The sequence below is a fragment of the Cuculus canorus genome, chromosome Z (assembly GCF_017976375.1).
Source record: "Cuculus canorus isolate bCucCan1 chromosome Z, bCucCan1.pri, whole genome shotgun sequence".
Taxonomy (NCBI): domain Eukaryota; kingdom Metazoa; phylum Chordata; class Aves; order Cuculiformes; family Cuculidae; genus Cuculus; species Cuculus canorus.
Window position 1 is genome coordinate 65,930,720 of NC_071441.1, and position 19,768 is coordinate 65,950,487.

General features: G+C 42.4%; 1 protein-coding gene across 3 annotated transcripts in view; it reads right to left on the reverse strand.

The window, feature by feature from the left end:
* The window catches only part of RAI14 (retinoic acid induced 14), an 84,952-nt gene extending 66,707 nt beyond the window's left edge, over positions 1 to 18,245 (reverse strand). Inside the window, exons 1-2 of one of the 3 annotated variants that reach the window (XM_054054312.1) lie at positions 18,059 to 18,245; positions 8,178 to 8,269 (exon numbers count right to left, since the gene is read on the reverse strand). In XM_054054312.1, the coding sequence (XP_053910287.1) occupies positions 8,178 to 8,213 (36 nt within the window). In that variant the 5' untranslated portion in view covers positions 8,214 to 8,269; positions 18,059 to 18,245. Of the gene's footprint in view, positions 1 to 8,177; positions 8,270 to 9,297; positions 9,323 to 17,708; positions 17,915 to 18,058 lie in introns of those variants that run through there. The other 2 variants (XM_054054313.1, XM_054054314.1) reach the window with 2 other exon arrangements.
* Positions 18,246 to 19,768: the final 1,523 nt, after the last annotated feature.

Genomic DNA, 19,768 nt, shown 5'->3' on the forward strand with positions numbered 1-19,768 from the left:
TGTAAAAGTTCATTAGAGTAGGATTATCTGTTAACAAAACTTGAGCAGTTGTTTGTAAAACACTTGTACCATTGAGCTATAGCATACAAACAGACTGTCTTAACAGTGAGACAGACACTGCGGTATTACATGGCTTTCTCTTGCTAGCAAAAAGCTTTGTTAGCTTTCAGCCTCCTATTCATCCCAGCTTTGTGTTTTTCTCTAAATAGTTTTGAAATGCTCCCTTAATCATTGCAGCTAACATGAAGTGGTCAAGCACAAATATCACCCATTAACCTCACGCTACCCAACAAACCTGCCTTCAGTCAACAAAAAGCACCTCCTCACAATTGTATGCAGAAGAACAAAGCAACTGTCTTATACAACGACAATACAGGTAGGCTTCTTCATCCTTTCGTTCTACTTGCAGTGCCCCATGCAGTGCTGCAGTAACTAGACCTTTGAACAAGAAAAGGTACCTTCAACCAAGTGCTAAGTTCAACTGTCACAACTCTCCCTAAACAGCATGTGGTATTTCCTGGGAAGAATGGCCACTGACACCCTCATTCTCCTCTACATTTAAGCTTCATGGATCTCCAAAACACACACAGCATGAATTTCAAGGCGATATAAGTGTGACAAGCGAGGGAGCAGAAAAGGACTTGACACGTCCCTAATGCTGGGGATTTGCCTGGACTATATGCAATCAGAACAGCTTCTTGAAGAACACGACTGGAAAATACTGCTGGAATAAGGCAAATAATACATCTGTATTAGCTTGATTAACTCCATTTGCTGTCTGCTCATACCAGTCAAAGGCTCCCAAAACATAAGCACGGGATGAAAAGGCTCAAATAGCCAATAAAATAAAATGTATGGGTGTTTTACATTTTAGATAATGCTACAGGACCTATTCAAAGCAAATTGTTTTTTGTTCTTAGTAAGGACAAGATGACAGTCTTCCAACAAAGCCTGGACCATTAAGTTTTCTCTGTTATGTGAGTTTCAACTGACCACTTTGATAGCTGGACAGATTTATTTTTTTTAGATCAGATTAGGGACGAGTATCGCCAAAAAGGAAGAGAGGATATAGTGTACCACAGTAAGAACAGACAGGCTGCTCATTTATTATATTTTTAATTTATTTTACTTCACATTTAAATCTTACTGAAGACAAATACATAAATGAAAAAATTACAACTGCTTTTCTCCAACACTTGCAAACCCAGGCCTTTGAACTTTTGCTATTTAAAAGGAAACAAAAGACATGTTTCTACACAACGAAAATTCCTTTCTTGTTACCAATATATTAAAAAATACTTTTTCCAGTTTGTATATGCCAATTTGCCGTTATTCTTCCTACCCACTACCACTTCATGCTGCTTAGTATTGATATTTTTAGTAATTAACTGTCAACATACTGGCTAGCTTCACATTTTGGCTGTTCTTCATTTATCAACCTCAATTTTGTGTATTGCTTCCCGTAACACCACAGTGTCTAACTCCTAAATCAATTTTGTGATAGGAGGGTTTCTCTTAACCTTTGCAAATATTTTACATACATCCCTTTAAATGAGGGATCACATGAGGATGGTCAAACCAGCAATCCTGGCATGATCAGAACACAGACGTAAAGCATTCAGCTTGCCAGGCACTACTCAGGCTGGCAAGGCAGACCACTGTTTGTGGCCAAATGGTGACTAACCAATGTTTCCCTTCACATAGCCTCCAACCCTTCCTCCTGCTCTAGATGGGTGAGCAACCAGGATGTCAAACCTGTCAGACTTGGGCAGGTACCACCTGGGAAAAGGAGGCATCTTTCCCCAACCTATATTTACAGAAGAATCATTAGCCCCACATCATTCTGTGCTGATAAGAATGACTCTAGGGCCAATAATAATGGGAGATATTCCTCACCTAATTTGGGGCACAAGCATGGGTAAAGGCAGAAGTCAAAGGGAAAGCAGTGAAGGAGCTGCATGCCATTTCCTTAGGGCAGTCATGGTGGGACAAACACAGGTGTGGAAAGCCCAGATGAGCGCAACATGCTACCAACAGGACAGAGAAACTGCAAGCCGGTGGATAAAGTCAGCTGTGCATGTTTGACATGACACCCATTCAGCATCAAAGCTTCCGACCTCAAACACAGGCTTTAATAGCATTGCACTTGCTATGCAACTGCTCTATAAGATTGGCTAATTAGGACTGCAACTGTACACAATCTGTGGATATACACTTAACAGACGTGAGACTGACAATAGACCAGACAAAGGAATAGGGAATTTATAATTGACAATGACGTTTTATTACAGACTGATGAAGACTGGTTGGGAACCCAACCAACATGTCCTCTGCTACACTTCAGACTAGAATCCTGTTTCAGGAAATAACTGTGTTTATCCAAAGTAAGCCAACTCGAATCCAGGTTTCTCTACAATAATTCCAAACACCACAGCATAGTTCTCATTTAACCAATTCCCTTTCCTTTCTGTTCCAATTATTTGGAGATGCTGCCAGTTGCTTCTAGAATATCTGCAAGCAATCCATCCTCAAATACTTTGCCAAAGCTATGTACTTTCCCACCCAGAGACAGCCGATCAGCAGACATCCCACAAGAGCCCAGTTAATTCCTTCTCACAGAACAGTTACCAAAATAGTAACTCTGACCCTACAGCTTCAACTGTCCCTCCTTTCCCTTCCCTTTCAGAGGTTCTTTTTTTCCTTCACTTTTACCCTACCCTTATCTATCAGTCTTATTTGCTTTCTCCATTACATTTTTCTTTCAACTGTTAGAAGGGATGCTATGTAACTTACTGGTTGATATTGGGCCCCTCTCAGAGGACTCCAGAATTACAATTCACCCAAGCAAGGTCATTTTAGAAGTACTCTGAGCACATTCCTATTGTCAATAATGAAGAAAAGGCACTACTTGATGGCAAGAGGTTCACGATTAATCAACTGCAACACACAGAAGGTCTTACCGTATATGCTGTAGGATTCAGAACATGTTTAACTACTTTCCTGAACAAAGCACTTAAGCTTTGGCTGGGAGAAAAAAAAATAATTAGACCAGACCCTTACACATGCAGAACTGGGGGCATGAAGACAAATATCTCCAGAGTAGAAAATGAAGTAGAATGTAGAATCCTTGGCTCCTCATAAAGGGTGGGATAAGCAGAAGCATTTGTTTCAAGAGGGGAAAAGGCTAAATCCTCCTTTCTCAAGAAAAGGTTGTCGCAGACAATCCATGCATACCACAGATTATGTCTTCCTCTACACGGTGTATAGTGGAATTAAAAATTATTACTGAAGAACAAAGAGGGAAAATCAGAAGGAAAGATACAATCACGAAGAAGTGTTTCAGGCTGATTGAATTCAACACCAAATAAAATTTAACACCCAAGCAGAAGAAAGTTTCAGTAGTCCATTTTCTCAATAATTCAGTAAAGTGCTCAGTTTTTACTTTTACATCGCTTTTACTTTTTAGCCAGAATGAACTCTGCAGAGGTTTTTGTCACCATCATCCTGAAAGAAATTCATACATGCGCACAGGGTGGATAGTGCGATTTTCAACAATCCCATGTTCTTTTTTAGGTTAATTGGAGCTTTCAGTGCATAAAATACTTTAAGGGCCGTTTAAAGGAGATGCTGCTTTATTATTTTTAAAGTTGCCCCACCCAAGTTTTGTTCTCCCAAGTCTCTCCAAGTCTAGAGCACATGGGAACATGGTGATTTAAATGGAACACATCCCAGCAATCTTTCTGTTCCAGTCCCCCCACGTAGCTTTTTATATTTTAAAAACTGTTGAATAGGAGCCTACTACTTAGAACATTAGGTATTCAAAAGAAATGCCAAGCCTTAATTAGCACAGTATCCAGATAAAGACTGAGATTTTATACTACAACATACCTAACTGCACCTCAGCATTTTAAGATTATGGAATGACTACACCACTGCCAAAAAGTAGACATTTTCATAAGATCTGCAAACTTTCCAATTCCCATATGATAGTACAACAAATAAGCATTTCCAGAAATACCAGAAGTTAGAGCTGGCAATTAGCATTGGGAAATCCCAGCCTGTCTTGGCTTTGCTTCTGACAATAGCTGCCACTTCTGCTGAACTGCACAGTCATTTTTAAAAGAGACTATTATTTTAATTATCCGATATTGAAGATTTTTGGAAACAAATCCCAATTCTAATCTTCATCTTGTCCTGTCAACAAACTAGTAATTAGAAGAAAATTTTTCAGCTGATCTTCAATACAGGCAATGGTCCTAAAACTTCTCAGGTTTTGCCTACAAAGTCAGAGAGTGTAAACAATCCAACTCATCACAGCCTTCACACAATACACATTTTCTAGACTAGACTAGCCAAGAACACAGTTTAAAAAAATATATCTAAACAGATCACCTAGGTTCCTACATCTTAGTTATCAAAGAGTTAGATATTTAAATGTGTATAGGTACCTAGAAGAGCTGATGATCATCTTGTCATGTTTAAGAAGCAGACAAAACATGTTTAGACATGCTTAATATCTTTGCACGTATGAAAATGCACTCATCTGCCTGTTTAAGAGTCTAGATGCTTTTGAAGTCAGGCCACAAACTAACTAGTTACTACAGAAAACACTCCAACCTCAAATATTAAGAGGCCTAGCGAGACATCAGTAGCACTGTTTTTGTTTAAATTGGATTATTTCAAACTCTGCTTCTCCAAGCCGAAACAGTGAAGAACTACTGTCTTACTCAGCAGAGCCATTCATTCTCTATCATGTGAATAAATTACAGAGATTCTATGAACAAGTTCAGGCTCTGAAGTGGTAGCTCACAATACCATCACACCAACTTTTTCTAGTGTTAGGTGCAGTCTCTGGCAACAATTAAAATGGTCATCCTTCTAAGTTATCAGCTTTTAGGTGTTTTTTAAGTGTACAGATTTCTAGTCTACAAGCATCCTCCGTTAACTACATATCGCATTGACAATACTCATTTGTGACAGAGCAATAAATCTCATTCCTCCACTCTAAATACACATGTTCACATGGCAACAGTCACCCCCAGGAAGGATTTCACAGTGATTAAGTGTGTCAAGGAAAAAAGATTCTTTAGTTAATTCAGCTGCCTGTGCATACAGAAAGCAAATCATGGAAGTTACAGGGGAGCTGAGCAGCAAAAGCATGAAGTGAGGAGTCACTCTCCCATCTATGAAGTCATGCTCCCATCTCTCAGCAATGGACTATATTAATTCTGCTAAATATCAGAATTAGCAGCCTTATTTACTTGTGTGTTCCTGCAACTCCTTTGCTGCCATGCCCACCCCTGTGCTTTTTAGGCCAATATTCTCACTGCATGATTTGACAACACAGCTATGCTAAGCAACAGCTGCAGAAAAAGACATCCTGCTACTCCTCTTACTTTATCCAGTCCTCTCACTGCTGACCCTGCAGTGAGACAGAGCAAGGAGTTAGCCAGCTAACATCCTATAAGGTAATTTTCTATCACTTTATGTCCCTGAACTGGCTCACTGCAAGGTCAGGTACCCTCAAAACCAGAAAGGCAGAGATGAAAGCAGGTGGAGCAGGGACCTCTCCTCTGCAAGCTGCAAGACTGGTGTAGCTACAACACCAAAGCAAATCTCTAGCAGGGATACAGACATGTGCATGAAAAATCAGCAGTTGTACCCATCTACAATTCAGCTACTCCATAATAAGCTAGAGAGCTTTAACATATCAGTTAAGTTTCCTACGTAGTCTTCATTCCAGTAAACAGTTTTATGTTATCAGTCTCACTGCTGGAGAAGTGTTTGTGTGATTCCTATTTCTTATAGACACCTTGAAGACTTACTCCTGCTCCCCTCTTCCTACTTTTTTATGCTAACAGTAAGGCTAAAGAGAAGGATTCTGTTCCATACCCCAAGACACCTTCAATTCTACAAAATGAGACATTAAAGATTTCCTACAGAAAAAAAAACGCAAGGGAGGTGGGATAAGAAAGAGTCCCTCCATCCCTGCTGACTCTACCCTAATTCCCAGTCCTAAAGCAGTTACCACAGCTTATAAATTGAGATACAAATCACACTAATTCCAATTAAAACCACCTCCTCTCCCTCCTCTTCACAAATTATAGCTAAGGGCAGCTTCTGGGAACTAAAGAGAAGGATAATTTTCCTTGCTTATCTTGCACAAAATACAGAACAGCTCCTGTTGGCTGTTTTGAATTATGCCCTTAAGGTTTGGCTTCAAAACAGAGGAAACCAGACTGTCATGGATTTGAAGTGCTGTTCTCTTAGAAATGCATATCTAAACTTTAGGTATCTGAAAAATCCTTTGTGGTCAACTTTGTCTCCAGCCAGCAGACAGCAGTAGTATCAAAACAGCAATTACTTTCAGACTCCTGTTGGTTTGGTGAGAGGTATGAGCAAGTTATCAAGCATAGATAAGTATGGAATAAGCAAACCAGTGCAATTCATAACAGTGGGTGGACTAGCAAAATATAGTTGCATCACAGATGTCACTTACCCTTTGCTCCAGAGCAACAGTACCCCAGCCAACTCTCATAAAGGTGTGAATTAAGTCATTCTCACACACAGGCACACCTACTTTCCATAATACCAAATATGCTCATACATTAGCCAAGGAACTGTTCTTATTACTCAAGTTTTACTCGTGTAGGTAAACTAAAAATAGCAGTTGCTGCTTTTCGTTGCAATAGGAGCAACAATGTCTGACCACAAAATTCTAAACCAAATGGCATATTCAGTTAGATGAGGCGACAGAGACTTGTGACACTATTTCTATTTGCTGTGAAGTGGCACAAGACATTATGCCACTGGCTGATTCGGTCTGGTGCCTAGCAAAGGCCAAAGAGTGCTTAAGTAGTTATAAATGTTTCCCTCTGCTCCCGAAAGTTGGTTGACATATATAGCTCATTTATAGAGGCAGTCTTTTCAGAAAGAGCCACTGCTAAACTGAAGAAGTAAAGCATCCACCAGTGCTGCTGCTAGGAAGCCAATAGAGCAGCACCACCAAATGCTGACCTGTAGCTCAAAGGACTTTCTAAGCAGTAACCAGCACATTTGCAGATTACATCACAGCAGCATCTCAGTCTTCTTCACAGCTGCTGAAGCGCATTACTAGCTGGTTAAATACATCACTCTAATGGTGTGCCATGAGACCACATTTACATTGAACCACAGCCTGTACCACTCCTGAGTGCAGTGTGTAATTTTATTCCTGAACGTCAAAACTCCTGAAGAAACTCCATTTCAAACCTAAAATATCTTCACCAAACACAGCTTCCCTAGGACCCTGTGCAAACCTGGTCATGATAAACAACAACACCTCACTTCTTTCAAAGCAGTAGACAAATTTAGAGTAAGGATGGAACTTCACATTCTTCATATATCATGGAGATTTGTTACAAATCTCACACAAAATCTGGAACATCAATTAAACACAAAGTCGACCATTTTCACTGACTGCTCACTGCACTACCAAATAAGCATTCCATACTTTCAATGGAAGTATGCTTACTATGCAAGTTGAAGCTTGGGTCTCCACTGATACTACTACCACTAGCAGGAGGCAATAGATGATATGCCAGCTAATATCTCTCCAGATGCAGTCCTGAACAGCCTCCTGCAGGACCTCTGTATTTATGTCTGTCACCCTCACTGTTCAAACCTCATACCCACCTCTCCTGTTGCACTTCAAGTGATAAGCCACAGCTGCCCTAATTGCACAGCTGGTTCCTGTATTCTTGCTGACAAAGAAACCTTGCACAGACTGAGGGCACAGACTGTTTTGTTGGGCGTTCAAACACCACACTGATAAGAATGCTATTATGTTTAGACAGAAATAGGATTGGGTAGTAAAGTCCTTACTAAGCTTAATCCTACACCTGGAACAAAGTTTCAGTTTAGGCACCAGGACAATCTTACAGAAGTTTTGCAGACCCCACACATGTGCATGGTTCAGTTACGGGGAGCAAGGTAGTGAAATACTATTTGTTTGCATAACAGAGAATTGCACTCCAACCAGAAGCGGCCTACTCCATACCATTGCTCAGCTGCTGCCTCTATGTTTGGAAAAAGATTTTCTTCTCTGTAATTCATTAACCTACAACCTTATCAAGGTGGGAGTGAAGAACCTGTTTCCAGCATGGAAACCAGCAGTCAAACAGAGCAGAAATACTTACATCACTCTTCCTGAACTTTGCTTTTAAACTCTTCATGTTGATCACATTCAACCTTCCACAACTTTGAGGATATTTTTATTCTTCTTGAATATCTAAACCAAAAGAAAAAGAAAGAAAAATAATATTCCAGCATGATACCATTTAGTTCACTGGCAGCCAAGCCTGAATTGAATTTGCATACCTGTGCCACCCTTTGAGGATTTAGCCCTCAAGCTCTAAAAAAGATTAACAGCCAGCCAGCTAAGGGAAATTTTGTGTTTCTCCAGATTTGAAAGCAAGCCTAAATCTGACCACAGAAAAACAGAGCAAATATTTACCAAAAACTCAAGTGTGTATCATGTTATATACTAGCTATCCTTTCGAAATAATGAGATCACAGACACGTTCATGCATGCAGCAGCTTTCTCTGCCCACTGCCTATTTTAACATTATCATCAGTGCAGCCATTTGTAAAGTGGGAAAAGCAGAAAATAAGTATGGAAAAAATATTCATTAAAACTTCACTATCCTACAACCATGGTTCTGCACCGGGTGGCAGAAGTACCACTGCTATTTTATGTACACACCTAACCACTACCCAATTTCAAAATTATACTTAAACCATGCATGACGCGTACTAGGGCAGCTCAACACAGCACAGCAGACAGAACCATCTGAGCAAGAACAGGGATTATCACTGGAAGAATTGTTTTATACTCTTCCTCCGAAGAAATTGTGCATGTATTTGTGGAGTCATAGTTGCTTTTAATTTGGTAGCGCACTCTCACAGTCACATTCCCCCTTTCTCCCCTTCAAGTGAGGAAAAGCAGCAGTTGCACAAACATGTACAACTAACACTACAGATAAGCTGAGAGCTCTCACAGGGGAACAGGGAGCCAGTGTCTGGAGCAAGGTTTCCTAAAGAAATCTTCAACATAACACACAACACCAATCCAAGACAAATGTAATGGTGAACAGCATGTTGAAGTAGCATGGCAATGTGCTTTATCATAGAGAACAGCAGAAAAACTTATCGAAAGACCAACATACAACTCAACTGCGCAAACCCATCCATGCAAAAATGTTCAAAATTTATAGCTTTACAGTATGCTCACTGGAATAGTCAGTCACTCTCATTTACCAAGTTCTAGCTGCTACACAAATTCCTTCTGAAGGAACAGCTTAAAGTAAAGGATGTTCAGCTGTATAAACTTCCTCCCTCCACCCTAGAAAAAAGGAGGAAAAATATTGCAAGTCTAGCCAGATAAATAAATAACTGAAATGAGGACTGGAGTATAAATTCAAATAAGTCATGCAGGGTCATTAATGTTTCCCATCACTCTTCAGAAACAGCAGATTACAGTTCAATTAGCAAAGTGGGATTCAATTGTTTCATAAAGGAGAGTTTCTTTATTATGAAGAGAGTTGATACCGTTCTACATGATAATTCTACTATAAGTTTTAAAATGCAACTACAGTAAACCTTTGGTAGAATATATATATGAATGCTTCCACAAAATACAACACCAAGTACAGTTCAGGAATAGCAATTACTGCTAAGTAAACACGTCACTTCATTCAACCCCTTATTTATTTGACAGCCACTTAAGACAAACACAAGCAGATTTCTTACAAAAGAAACCCCAAACAAACAGAAAATCCCATACACTACATACACACAAATAGTTTCCCACAGAACACACATCTCCAGTAGGTAATTGGGACGGGGTAATTCTGTAGTGTGTTAAAATATCATTAGATCTAATTAAATAACTAAGTCTAATAAAATAGTCTTTTTGAAGTCACACCCAATTCCTGACTGCTCCACTGCATGTGAAGAAGAGGTTCAATTCAAAGTCCTTGCTTTTTATCTCAAGAAGAACAGACTTGTGGCATTTTGTTTAACTCTGTAGCATGCCAAACAAAAAAAGTTTCAGAAGCTCTACACTCCCTGGGTTAAGTGATAATTTCTTAGCTTTAGAAGAATTAAAAAGGAGGAATTACTTCAGGTTGTTCTGAGAGAAGCAAAACTCTTCATTTCTGCTACACCCACTCAAACTTTGAAGAAAGTGTCTAAATTGCACAACATCTGTCATAACCTGCACTGGGAAGGAGCCTGAACCTCAGCAAGCACCCAATAATCTCCTAAATCATTCTCTAGCAACACCAAGGATGATGAGCACTGCAAAGACCATAAACGCCAGGGTGCAGACACAACAAACACCATTGCACTGATCTGGTCTTCTTTACATACCATGCCAACAAAAAAAAGAAAAAAAAAAAAGAAAGGAAGAAAGAAAAAATGAAGGAAATAAAATGGAAGACAAAAACTCAAGCCGATTCTAAAAGTTTCGGGAAAAACAAAACAACCACAATTGAAATGAACTTTAAAAGCTGAGAAACATCATACAACATTCCACAAAATCCTAAACTCAACCGGACTTTTTATTTTAAAACTTAAACATCTTTGACTAAAAAAAAAAAAAAAAGGGTAAACAGTTTAATTAGACCAGTTAATAAAATATAAAAAGTCTTTCCTCACATACAGATCACCAAAGAATTCTCTGCTATAGGTTCTTTCACCCTCCCACCTCCTTAGCTTTTTTGGATCCCATGAATGACAGGTTTGATATAGCTACCAGGGAAGACCAAGTACTCAACCACAGGGCTATGGGGGAAATGACAACTTCTTGTAGATACAGAACAGCTGCAAAGCTAGAGGTTCTCTCTATGAGAAACCTCCAACAGTCTAATTAATATGTTCAGGAAGCACTCCTAATGTGTTACTCTTCCCCTTTTGAGGAAGGAAGATGGGAGGTGAGGTGTGTTTCTTCTGTTAGAAGCAAACTCATTTTTCCCACAGGACACTCCAACACTTGTGCAAGTATGTTTTACACACTGCATGTGAAACTCAGGTCGTCAGCACAGTTAAAAAAGCACGCACAAGCACACAAAAAAAAGCATTTAAAAATTTAGTGTGTGTCACATCTGTATCTTTTCAAAAAGAGATTGTTAAACACAAACACTAAGATTACTGCTTGTGCATCATAATGCCCACAATCCTTCAGCTGTAGAGATAAAACCCCACGAAGCAGTAAGGTCTGCGTTTTCTTGGCACTGTTTAAAGGAGGAAGTCACCTCTCAAAGGGTGTAATTATTGGAACTGATGCAAAAGGAGGTCGGCATCCTGATTCAGCAGAACTTTATGACAACTGTTCATTTGCCAGAGGGGGGATAAAGGAGTGACATTAATACACTCCTGCTTTACAAGATAGGAAATGACTACTAGAAATTCACTAGAGAGCATCAAGACACTTCAAAACAGTATTTCTGCAATGAATCACAGGTATTAACAAGAAGCAAGCTCTACTAATCATGCCATTTCTCCACTTCTGGAACAAATGCAATACTAAATACCAAGTGCGGTCATTTTGTAGCAGTAGAGAAGTGTTTAACTCCAGGGATTCTCAACAGCTAATGCTGATCACATTCTTTTGACTGTTCACTCCAAAATTAAATAACTAGTTCTACATCTCATCTTCCTTCAGCTTAACATTAAGAAATAGGTTTCAGGAATACAAGCCACAGAAAACATCTTTAGGCTGGTGGTAAACCTATCTAGTTAAAACAAAAGACACTGAAGTGGTGGTAATCTTTGGCCTCAACAATCCCATTAAAACTAACACACAATACAATCTTCCGATTTATCCTAATCCATTCCCTACATTTAATCTTCCCCACTGATTTACAGTGAGATTCATGTAAACCGCAGTATATGACAACACTGGCATATTTTTTCCCCTTTCATTAAACTGCATTAAAATCAGAGCAAGGCCTTTCAAACAATGTGACAACTCTTGAATGGCTAAAGATCCAGCAATGCTACAGCAAAACAATCTTACTTATACTAAGTAAAACTACAAGTTTACAGTAAAACAGTAAACTATGCACAGTATTCATTCCAGTTAATGACAGTTACCCTTAACCGATAAGTGCTGAATTCAATTAATTCAGGTGTCAAAAATCTTGCACCTCTTTTAGAGCATCCTGAGAAGCCTCCATCTCAGCAAGTACTCTTCTACAGCGAAGCATGATTCACTTCGTCAGCTATTTCCCCTTCCCCTCACAAAAAATACTTAGAAACATTTTAACCTTGTAAGGTTACAGAAAAGAATTTGAAACTCCATTGAAGGTTTGGCAACATAAAGAGAGAGAGAAAAAAAAAACCACACTAAAAAAAGGTCTAGAAGAATACCATTGTTGCCATACACTTAGATCTCCTTTGTATGAACACGCCCTCACTCACAGGGGAAAATAAGGGGCCCCAGAAGTGTCTTCTCTCAAAGCACAACACTAGCATTTATTCTCTGGATGATCACTTTCTCAGCCACAAGCCCTGATCTTGCTCCAGGAAGCACAAGCCTCCATAGCAATCAGTGCCATCCACACTACCAGCAGTCTCTTCTGCTGCCTACCCAAAGTACCCAACTTTTCAAATGCTTTGCATTCCTGAGCTCCCCTGACCTACTATCCAACAAGAATATGCCCAAAACGAAGCTTCTCTTCAGAGTTACCAAAGCCACAGAAACACCTGGAGGCCTCAGCCATTGCCCAGGCTCTTCGTTTGGTTGTAAATGAAGCAAGCTCATGCTGTCCTAAAAAAACCCACCCAACACTTCACCTCTGATCAACTCTTCTCGCTTCCTTCAAATTGAGCTTATTCTTCTATTTCTGAGGCCAAACCAGAGAAGCCTGTAGGATGTGAACAAAAGCAATGGCAACAGTTTCCTCCTCTGACAGTACAACTCAGTTCTTGCTTATTGAGTAGCCCATCTTCTGATCACAGAAAAACCCCTATGGAACAGAATTTTTTTAAACTTAATGTCCCCTATAAAGACAAATAATTGTTGGCTTGGTTGATCTACTATTACTTACTAACGAAAACATGCTCAAAAATGCAATGATAAGCCCAAGTACTACATAAGAGTGGGAGTGATTTATATAGAGTAAATCCCACTCTAAACAGAATCAGGCACCAGAGATAGCAAGGGCCTTGGGTAACTTAGTACAATTCCTCTATCTGTTCACAAATCACTGGCAGGGATGTGCTGAACTGTACAAATTCAAGCATTTGAGCCCCAAAGCTAGAGCTCCATAAATACTGCATCACTAACAAATCTTCAGCCATTGCTGCTCCCTTCAGAATGCTTTGTATCAACTCTATACTCTTACACTTCCTTTTGGTATTCAGGATTTGCAAATTTTAAAATTAATCTTTCACGGATTCAGCTGAAGCAGTACTGGACCCTGCGAATGTTACACAACCAATACAAACCCAGGCAAGATGGTCAGCATGACGATATGTGCAAATTGTTAAACAGTGTTTTCAAAATCAGTTCTCAACAGCTAGGAGGAAGCCTGCAAAAACAAGGCCTTAGACACATAAGATTTACAGGAGAAGATTAGAGAAAAAATCAAAATATGACATTGCTATGATTTGTTTGCTTGGCATGTTAGACAGCACTCCAGGCAAAAAAAACTAGCTCAAGCGAAGTCCAGGCAAATCTGTCATGCACCCATGACATACAATTTTACTGTACTCTTACTCCGGTTCTTTTGTCTGGAAGTGTCTGTCAACACACATCCAGTCCACTGAAAAGCACAGTAAGAGAGACAAGATTGCTGCACAAACTGGGACACACTGCTGTCTTTCTCAGTTTTCAACTTCTCCGTCTCTCAAAAAGGCTTCCGCTTGAACGTCACTCAAATTTCAGACCATATTCTCTGGTTCGATCACACACAAGATATGTTGCAGTCCTGAAAACTTTTCCACGTTCACCACTTAGTCCAAGAATGCATCCAGCTACAATTAGAAACTGAGAAAAAAGACATCACCACTTAGTCCAAGAATGCATCCAGCTACAATTAGAAACTGAGAAAAAAGACAGAGTCCCACTCGTGAAACATCAGTTCTTAAGTGAGAAACCCACATGCACTACAACAGCTAGGGCTTATCTATACTTATTCCCTTTCTAAAATTCTGTATCAACTGTAGAACTAGATGTTCTTCAGAATCAACAAACACAACAATCTGCACAGATGCAATATTAAATCTGTTTGATACGGCAATGAAGAGACATACCCTTCACTTTAGAGATCAATGTTCTGAAATAGACTAAGGCAGAAAAGTCACCTGTTAGGGAAGAAGTTGGAAAGACGGAAAAATAATTTTAGCTGACCCAACACACTGGCCAAGCCCCACTCCCATCAGGTCTGCCCTTATACTTTTGAAAGGACTTAGAAGGGTATCCTACTGAAAACTGCTGTAGTCTAGAAACACCTTCAGAGGTTGTGCTGGTAAAAATTCCCTGATCCAGCTTCCAAGTTCTTGAGAGGGGAAAATATTTTAGCTGATGAAAATACTGCATCTGTTTAAAAGTTACCCAGAAATGGAAAGAGGTTAACGTTCCTCCACCCCCTGAAAAAAAAGTAACAGGATTTCAGATACCTTCTGTCCTGGAAAACCATCAATGGTATAAACTAGCAGAATATAAGTAAGACCTACATCTCTGCCTTGGTGATAATCAAATGACTTTTATCTGATTTTATTCAGGTTCTTGAAACTTGCATTCAATGGCAGCAGCACTAGGTGCCACGTAAATACTGAAGAAGATGACCTAGTGTTTTAAGATAGTTCTCTCAGCCTTCAGAGACCTATGAACATCTAGATCTCCCCTAGAGTTACTGTGCTGGTGCATCATACAAGTCCTCGTAAACAAGGTCCTCAAACCACTTGAGTGTCAAACTCCCTGGAGACATTTCAGGGTGACCCAGTGCCTTTGGGAATCTAAGCATCCGCAACAACCAACAGCAGCTCCCTGCCTTTCAGCAGGAGGAAAGAAGTGGAACATCCTCAGCTACTAAAGTTACACAGGCATAGACAGACCAGCACACAAATTCTTTTTCTGTTGTAATGACTGAACAAACTTGGCTCATCCCCTCTACAGATTCAGGTGAAAAAAATCCACGTCTTGTTTTACAGTATTTTGAATATCAGCAATGACTTCCAGGCACAAAACCAAACAGAGACTATGGCAGCTTTAGAAAACATATGTAAGTTATTGTAGCATTCATCTAAAATGCAAGATCTGCCAGCAGTGGAAGGACTTGAGTCGGAATCTAGCACTTCCCTCTAACCATTAGGCCAGCGTCTCTCTCTTCCAGAGGTGGTCTTGAGTTCAGCACATCAGCTACCACCATCACCTCTAGGCATTACAGACCACCCTGTTCAGGATCTCAACACAAAGGAAGGATACTTTCTCTCACTGCCATGAGCTTCCACTCCAGAAGTCGAAAGCAAGTACTTGGACCGGTACTTGCTAAGTGCCAGAGGAGATCTTCAGTTGCTTCCACACTTCACCAGACTTACACTCGCCCCGGCAGTTTGACAGTGAAAAGCTCTGCTCTAACGTATCACCTGAATCACAGTTATTTGCACTGTTTCCTCTATGCCCTAAAAGTGCATTATTAGATAACCCTGAGAATGTAAGAAGCAGCAAGGACTGACAACTCTGAAACAAACCCTAACCTACATGAAATGCAGAGCTATCACCTGGGTGCATGCACAGAGACAAAAACTCCAAGGAACGCAGGCAAGTGAACAAGCTTCTCAAACACGTGGTAAGTATACACACAGCAGGAGAGTCAGTTACTCATATCTATAACCCCAGAAGATGTCATGGATTGCTATGCTCTATCCTTGGGATTTTCAGTAATCTACTCTCTCTGCCGCTATGCAAGCCACTAAAGCTTTGAATTGCTTTGTTCTAGTTTTGCTTGTTTTTTCTCTGTAGTTATTTCAAGCATTATCCCTGTGCAAAAAGAACAAGGCCACAATCAGCTCTCAAAAGGAATGCGATTAGGCCATTGTTGCAGTAGGATTTAGAAATTGTCAACATCACACAGAAGAACTTAGCTTTCAGATTCCTCCAGGCACTCCTTCAAAAGAGGCACAAGCTCCTCATCACAGAGGAGAAGAAAAGTAATATTGTGGGGAATATACCAAAAAGAAAAAAAAAAAAAACAAAAAAAGAGTGATGAGGGAAGTGAGTGAATCCTCTTGTGAAATGCTTTCATCGCTCCATGAAAGCTGCAGCTTCCTGCCTAGTATTTTTCTCCTCTGGATGTTATCCATCTCTTGGTCAAGGGAATGAGAGGGGAGGAGGCAGCTTTTGTTGCTTTGCTAGCAGATACACTCTTGGAAGAGGGAAGAGAACAGCACAGGGCCACTATTTTTAGAGACTTGGAGGATGGCTGTTTGCTACTGCATAGTGACTTACTGGCACTGTGCTTGGCTCCAACTCAAGAGAGACCTGAACTCATCTTATCCTACTCAAACACTCTTTCACTCTGGTTCATACCCATTATGCAATTCTTCTGTTAGTAAATAAAATCTCATTGACAGCTTTCCATGGGTGCCTCAAGACAAGATCCAAACGGGCCACTAACATATATTTACTAAATTGATTTACTCCGAGTTAAATCTAGGACCTCAGAAAGCCTTTCTAAAATGATGGATGAGTAGGTTTCGACATTAGATTTTATTTTTTTTTTTTTAAATAACATACTAATCTACAACCTGAGGGGGATGAAGAACTAAAAGGAAGAAATAAAGGGAAGAAATAAAATGTACAGTACTCCTCCTACCACAGCAGCACTCGCCCCACCAGATTACAGGCGTTTTATGCCAGTTCCGTAACAAGCACGCTCACACACCCTACGGAAACAAGCAGGAGAACTCGTTAGTGTCCCGCAATGCTGATGAAGCGGAATTTAACCAGCTTCTTCCCCGGGAGAACCTCGGGACGAGTCACAGGTGGCGGCTGCGGGCTGCGCAGGAGAAGGCAAAACCTTTTCACAGGCTCCTGGTTAAACTTGTTCCGATTACTAAAGAAGGCTATTCCATTTGTCTGGAACAGCCGCGGAAAAACGGGATGGTTTCCACCTTCTCCGCTGCCAGGGGGACGCGAATCCTCCGCGCCCGCAGGAGCCCCGCAGCCATCCCTTTCTTTCCCGGCTAAATCCTCGAGGAGAAGCTCCGGGGGCACCTTTCTCACCGGCACGAAGCCGCCCGAGGGTCCCCCCGGGAAGAGGCGGCACCGATGCTCCGGACCCGAGCGCTCCTGTCCCGACCCACCGAGGGACGAACCGGCGCCGGTGTGACCGCACCGAGGTGCTGCCGGGTAGAGAGGGAGGAAAAGCACCAAACTCTCAATGAAGCAAAGCGGGGGGAGAAAAACGACCAAACTCTCAATAAAGGAAAGTGGGGTGAGATAAACCACCAACCTTCCAATACATAAAAGCGGGGGGAGAGCGAGAAAAAACATCAAACTCTCAATAAAGCAAAGCGGGGGGAGATGAACCGTCAAACTCTCAATAGAGAAAAGAGGGAGGAGATAAACCATCGAACTCTCAATAAAGCAAAGCGAGGGGAGAGCGAGAAAAACCATCAAACTCACAATAAAGGAAAGCGGAGGAATAGACAAAACCCACCAAACTCTCAGTAAAGCAAAGCGGGGGAAGACCGAGAAAACCACCAAACTCTCTATAAAGTAAATAAACAGCCGAGCGGCGTTGGGCTGAGCTCTCCGAACACCGGGGAACGGGAAGGGAGACGTTCGCTCCCGCTGTCCCGCGCAGAGGGTTTCTCCCCCCGCGCTGAGGATGCGGCAGCGCCGTCGAGGGGCAGGTGGTCGCCGCACACAAAGCCCCCATTCACTAACGCCGCTGCCTCGTGTGCGCGCCCGCCCGCCCGCCGCCGCCGCCGCCGCCGCCGCCGCCGCCGCCGCCGCCGCCTCCTCCTCCTCCTCCTCCTCCTCCTCCACCCGCCCAGCCTCGCTCACCTCCCCGCAGTGAACCGCGAGCTACGGTCGCCGCCGGCCACGAGCACCCGCCCCACGCCGAGAGCCGCGACGCTGCTCAAAGGGCGGAGCGGCCGCACCGCGCGCCCCGGGACACCCGCCGGCTCCGCGCCGATAGGGCGGGAGGGGGCGTGACATCACTCCGCGGACACGTGATCGCGGGGCTACGGCTCCCTCCCCCCCCCCACCGTGCGGGGAATGGGAGGGGCGGGTAGCGGGCTCTGTGCCCCCTCCCCGCCCCTCCCAGTCCCCTCGCAGAGGGGGGAGCGGAGAAGTGTCACGTGATCCTCCTTTTGGTTGGAAGGGACCTTAAAGCCCACCCAGTTCCAACCCCCGTGACATGGGCAGGGACACGTCCCACCAGACCAGGCTGCTCAAAGCCACGTCCAACCTGGCCTTGAACACCTCCGGGGATGGGACAGCCTGTGCCAGAACCTCACCACTCTCATGGTGAAGAAATTCTTCCTAACGTCTAGTCTAAATCTACCGCTCTCCAGTTTATACCCATTGCCCCAAGTCCTATCCCTATTATTCCTTTATGAACTGGCCCTCCTCAGCTTTCCTGTAGCCCCTTCAGGTACTGGAAGGTCGCTATAAGATCCCCTCGGAGCCTTCTCTTCTCCACGCTGAACAACCCAAACTTTCTCAGCCTGTCCTCGTATGGAGGTGCTCCACCCCTCTGATCATCTCTGTAGCCCTCTTCTGGACCCATTGCAACAGTTCCGTATCATTCTTATGCTGGGGATTCCAGAACTGGACACAATACTCCAGATGAGGTCTCACAAGAACAGAGGAGAGGGGCAGAATGCCCTCCCTCGCCCTGCCAGCCACGCTTCTTTTGATGTATCCCAGGACACGGTTGGCTGCCTAGGCTGCAAACGCACATCACTGGCTCATGTCGAGCTTCTCCTTGACCAGCACCTCCAAGTCCTTCTTTGCAGGGCAGCTCTCAATCACATAATTCCCCAGCCTGTATTGAAATTGGGGATTGCCCCAACCCAGCCGTAGGACCTTGCGTTTGGCCTCGTTGAACCTCATGAGGTTCTCATAGGCCCACTTCTCCAGCCTGTCCAGGTCCCTCTGGATGACATCCTGTCCTTGCACTGTGGCAGCTGCACCACGCAAATCTCTCAGGGTCTTCAAGGAGTACCAAGTGCTCCAGAGTCCCACGCTTCAGTTCCCTCTAGAGCTTCTCCACATGCAAAATTCCCCTTTCTCACACTCTCCACCACCCCAGGCAGGAAGGAGTGCTTCAGAAGGAAGAGAAGTGGAGCGCTTCTTGTTTACTGTCCACATCGATGACCATTATTGTATTCGGTTACACGTTGATGACCGTTATAGTGTTAAGAAGCCACAAGTTGAGCATTATGGCTGTGCAAAGTACCGCTTCATGGGATGTGCTCCAGATGTCTTCTTATTTTGTAATCCTAACAGTTGAACCTCCAGAGTGTCTTTTCTGTAGTCTTCTGGCAAGTCAACCACCTCAATAACTCACCAAAATGATCACTGTTGCCTTCACCTCCGTGAGGAACTCTGGGTACTTCGTCTACAAGTTGTCCTGTTAAGTGACAGTAGTTTCTGCCTACGATCCCACCATGGGAGTCCGGGCCACAGTGGTTAGCAATCTTACCTCAGTGTCCTGCTCATCTACTGGCCCCACTCACCACAGCCAAGTTCCATACCTGAGAAGGT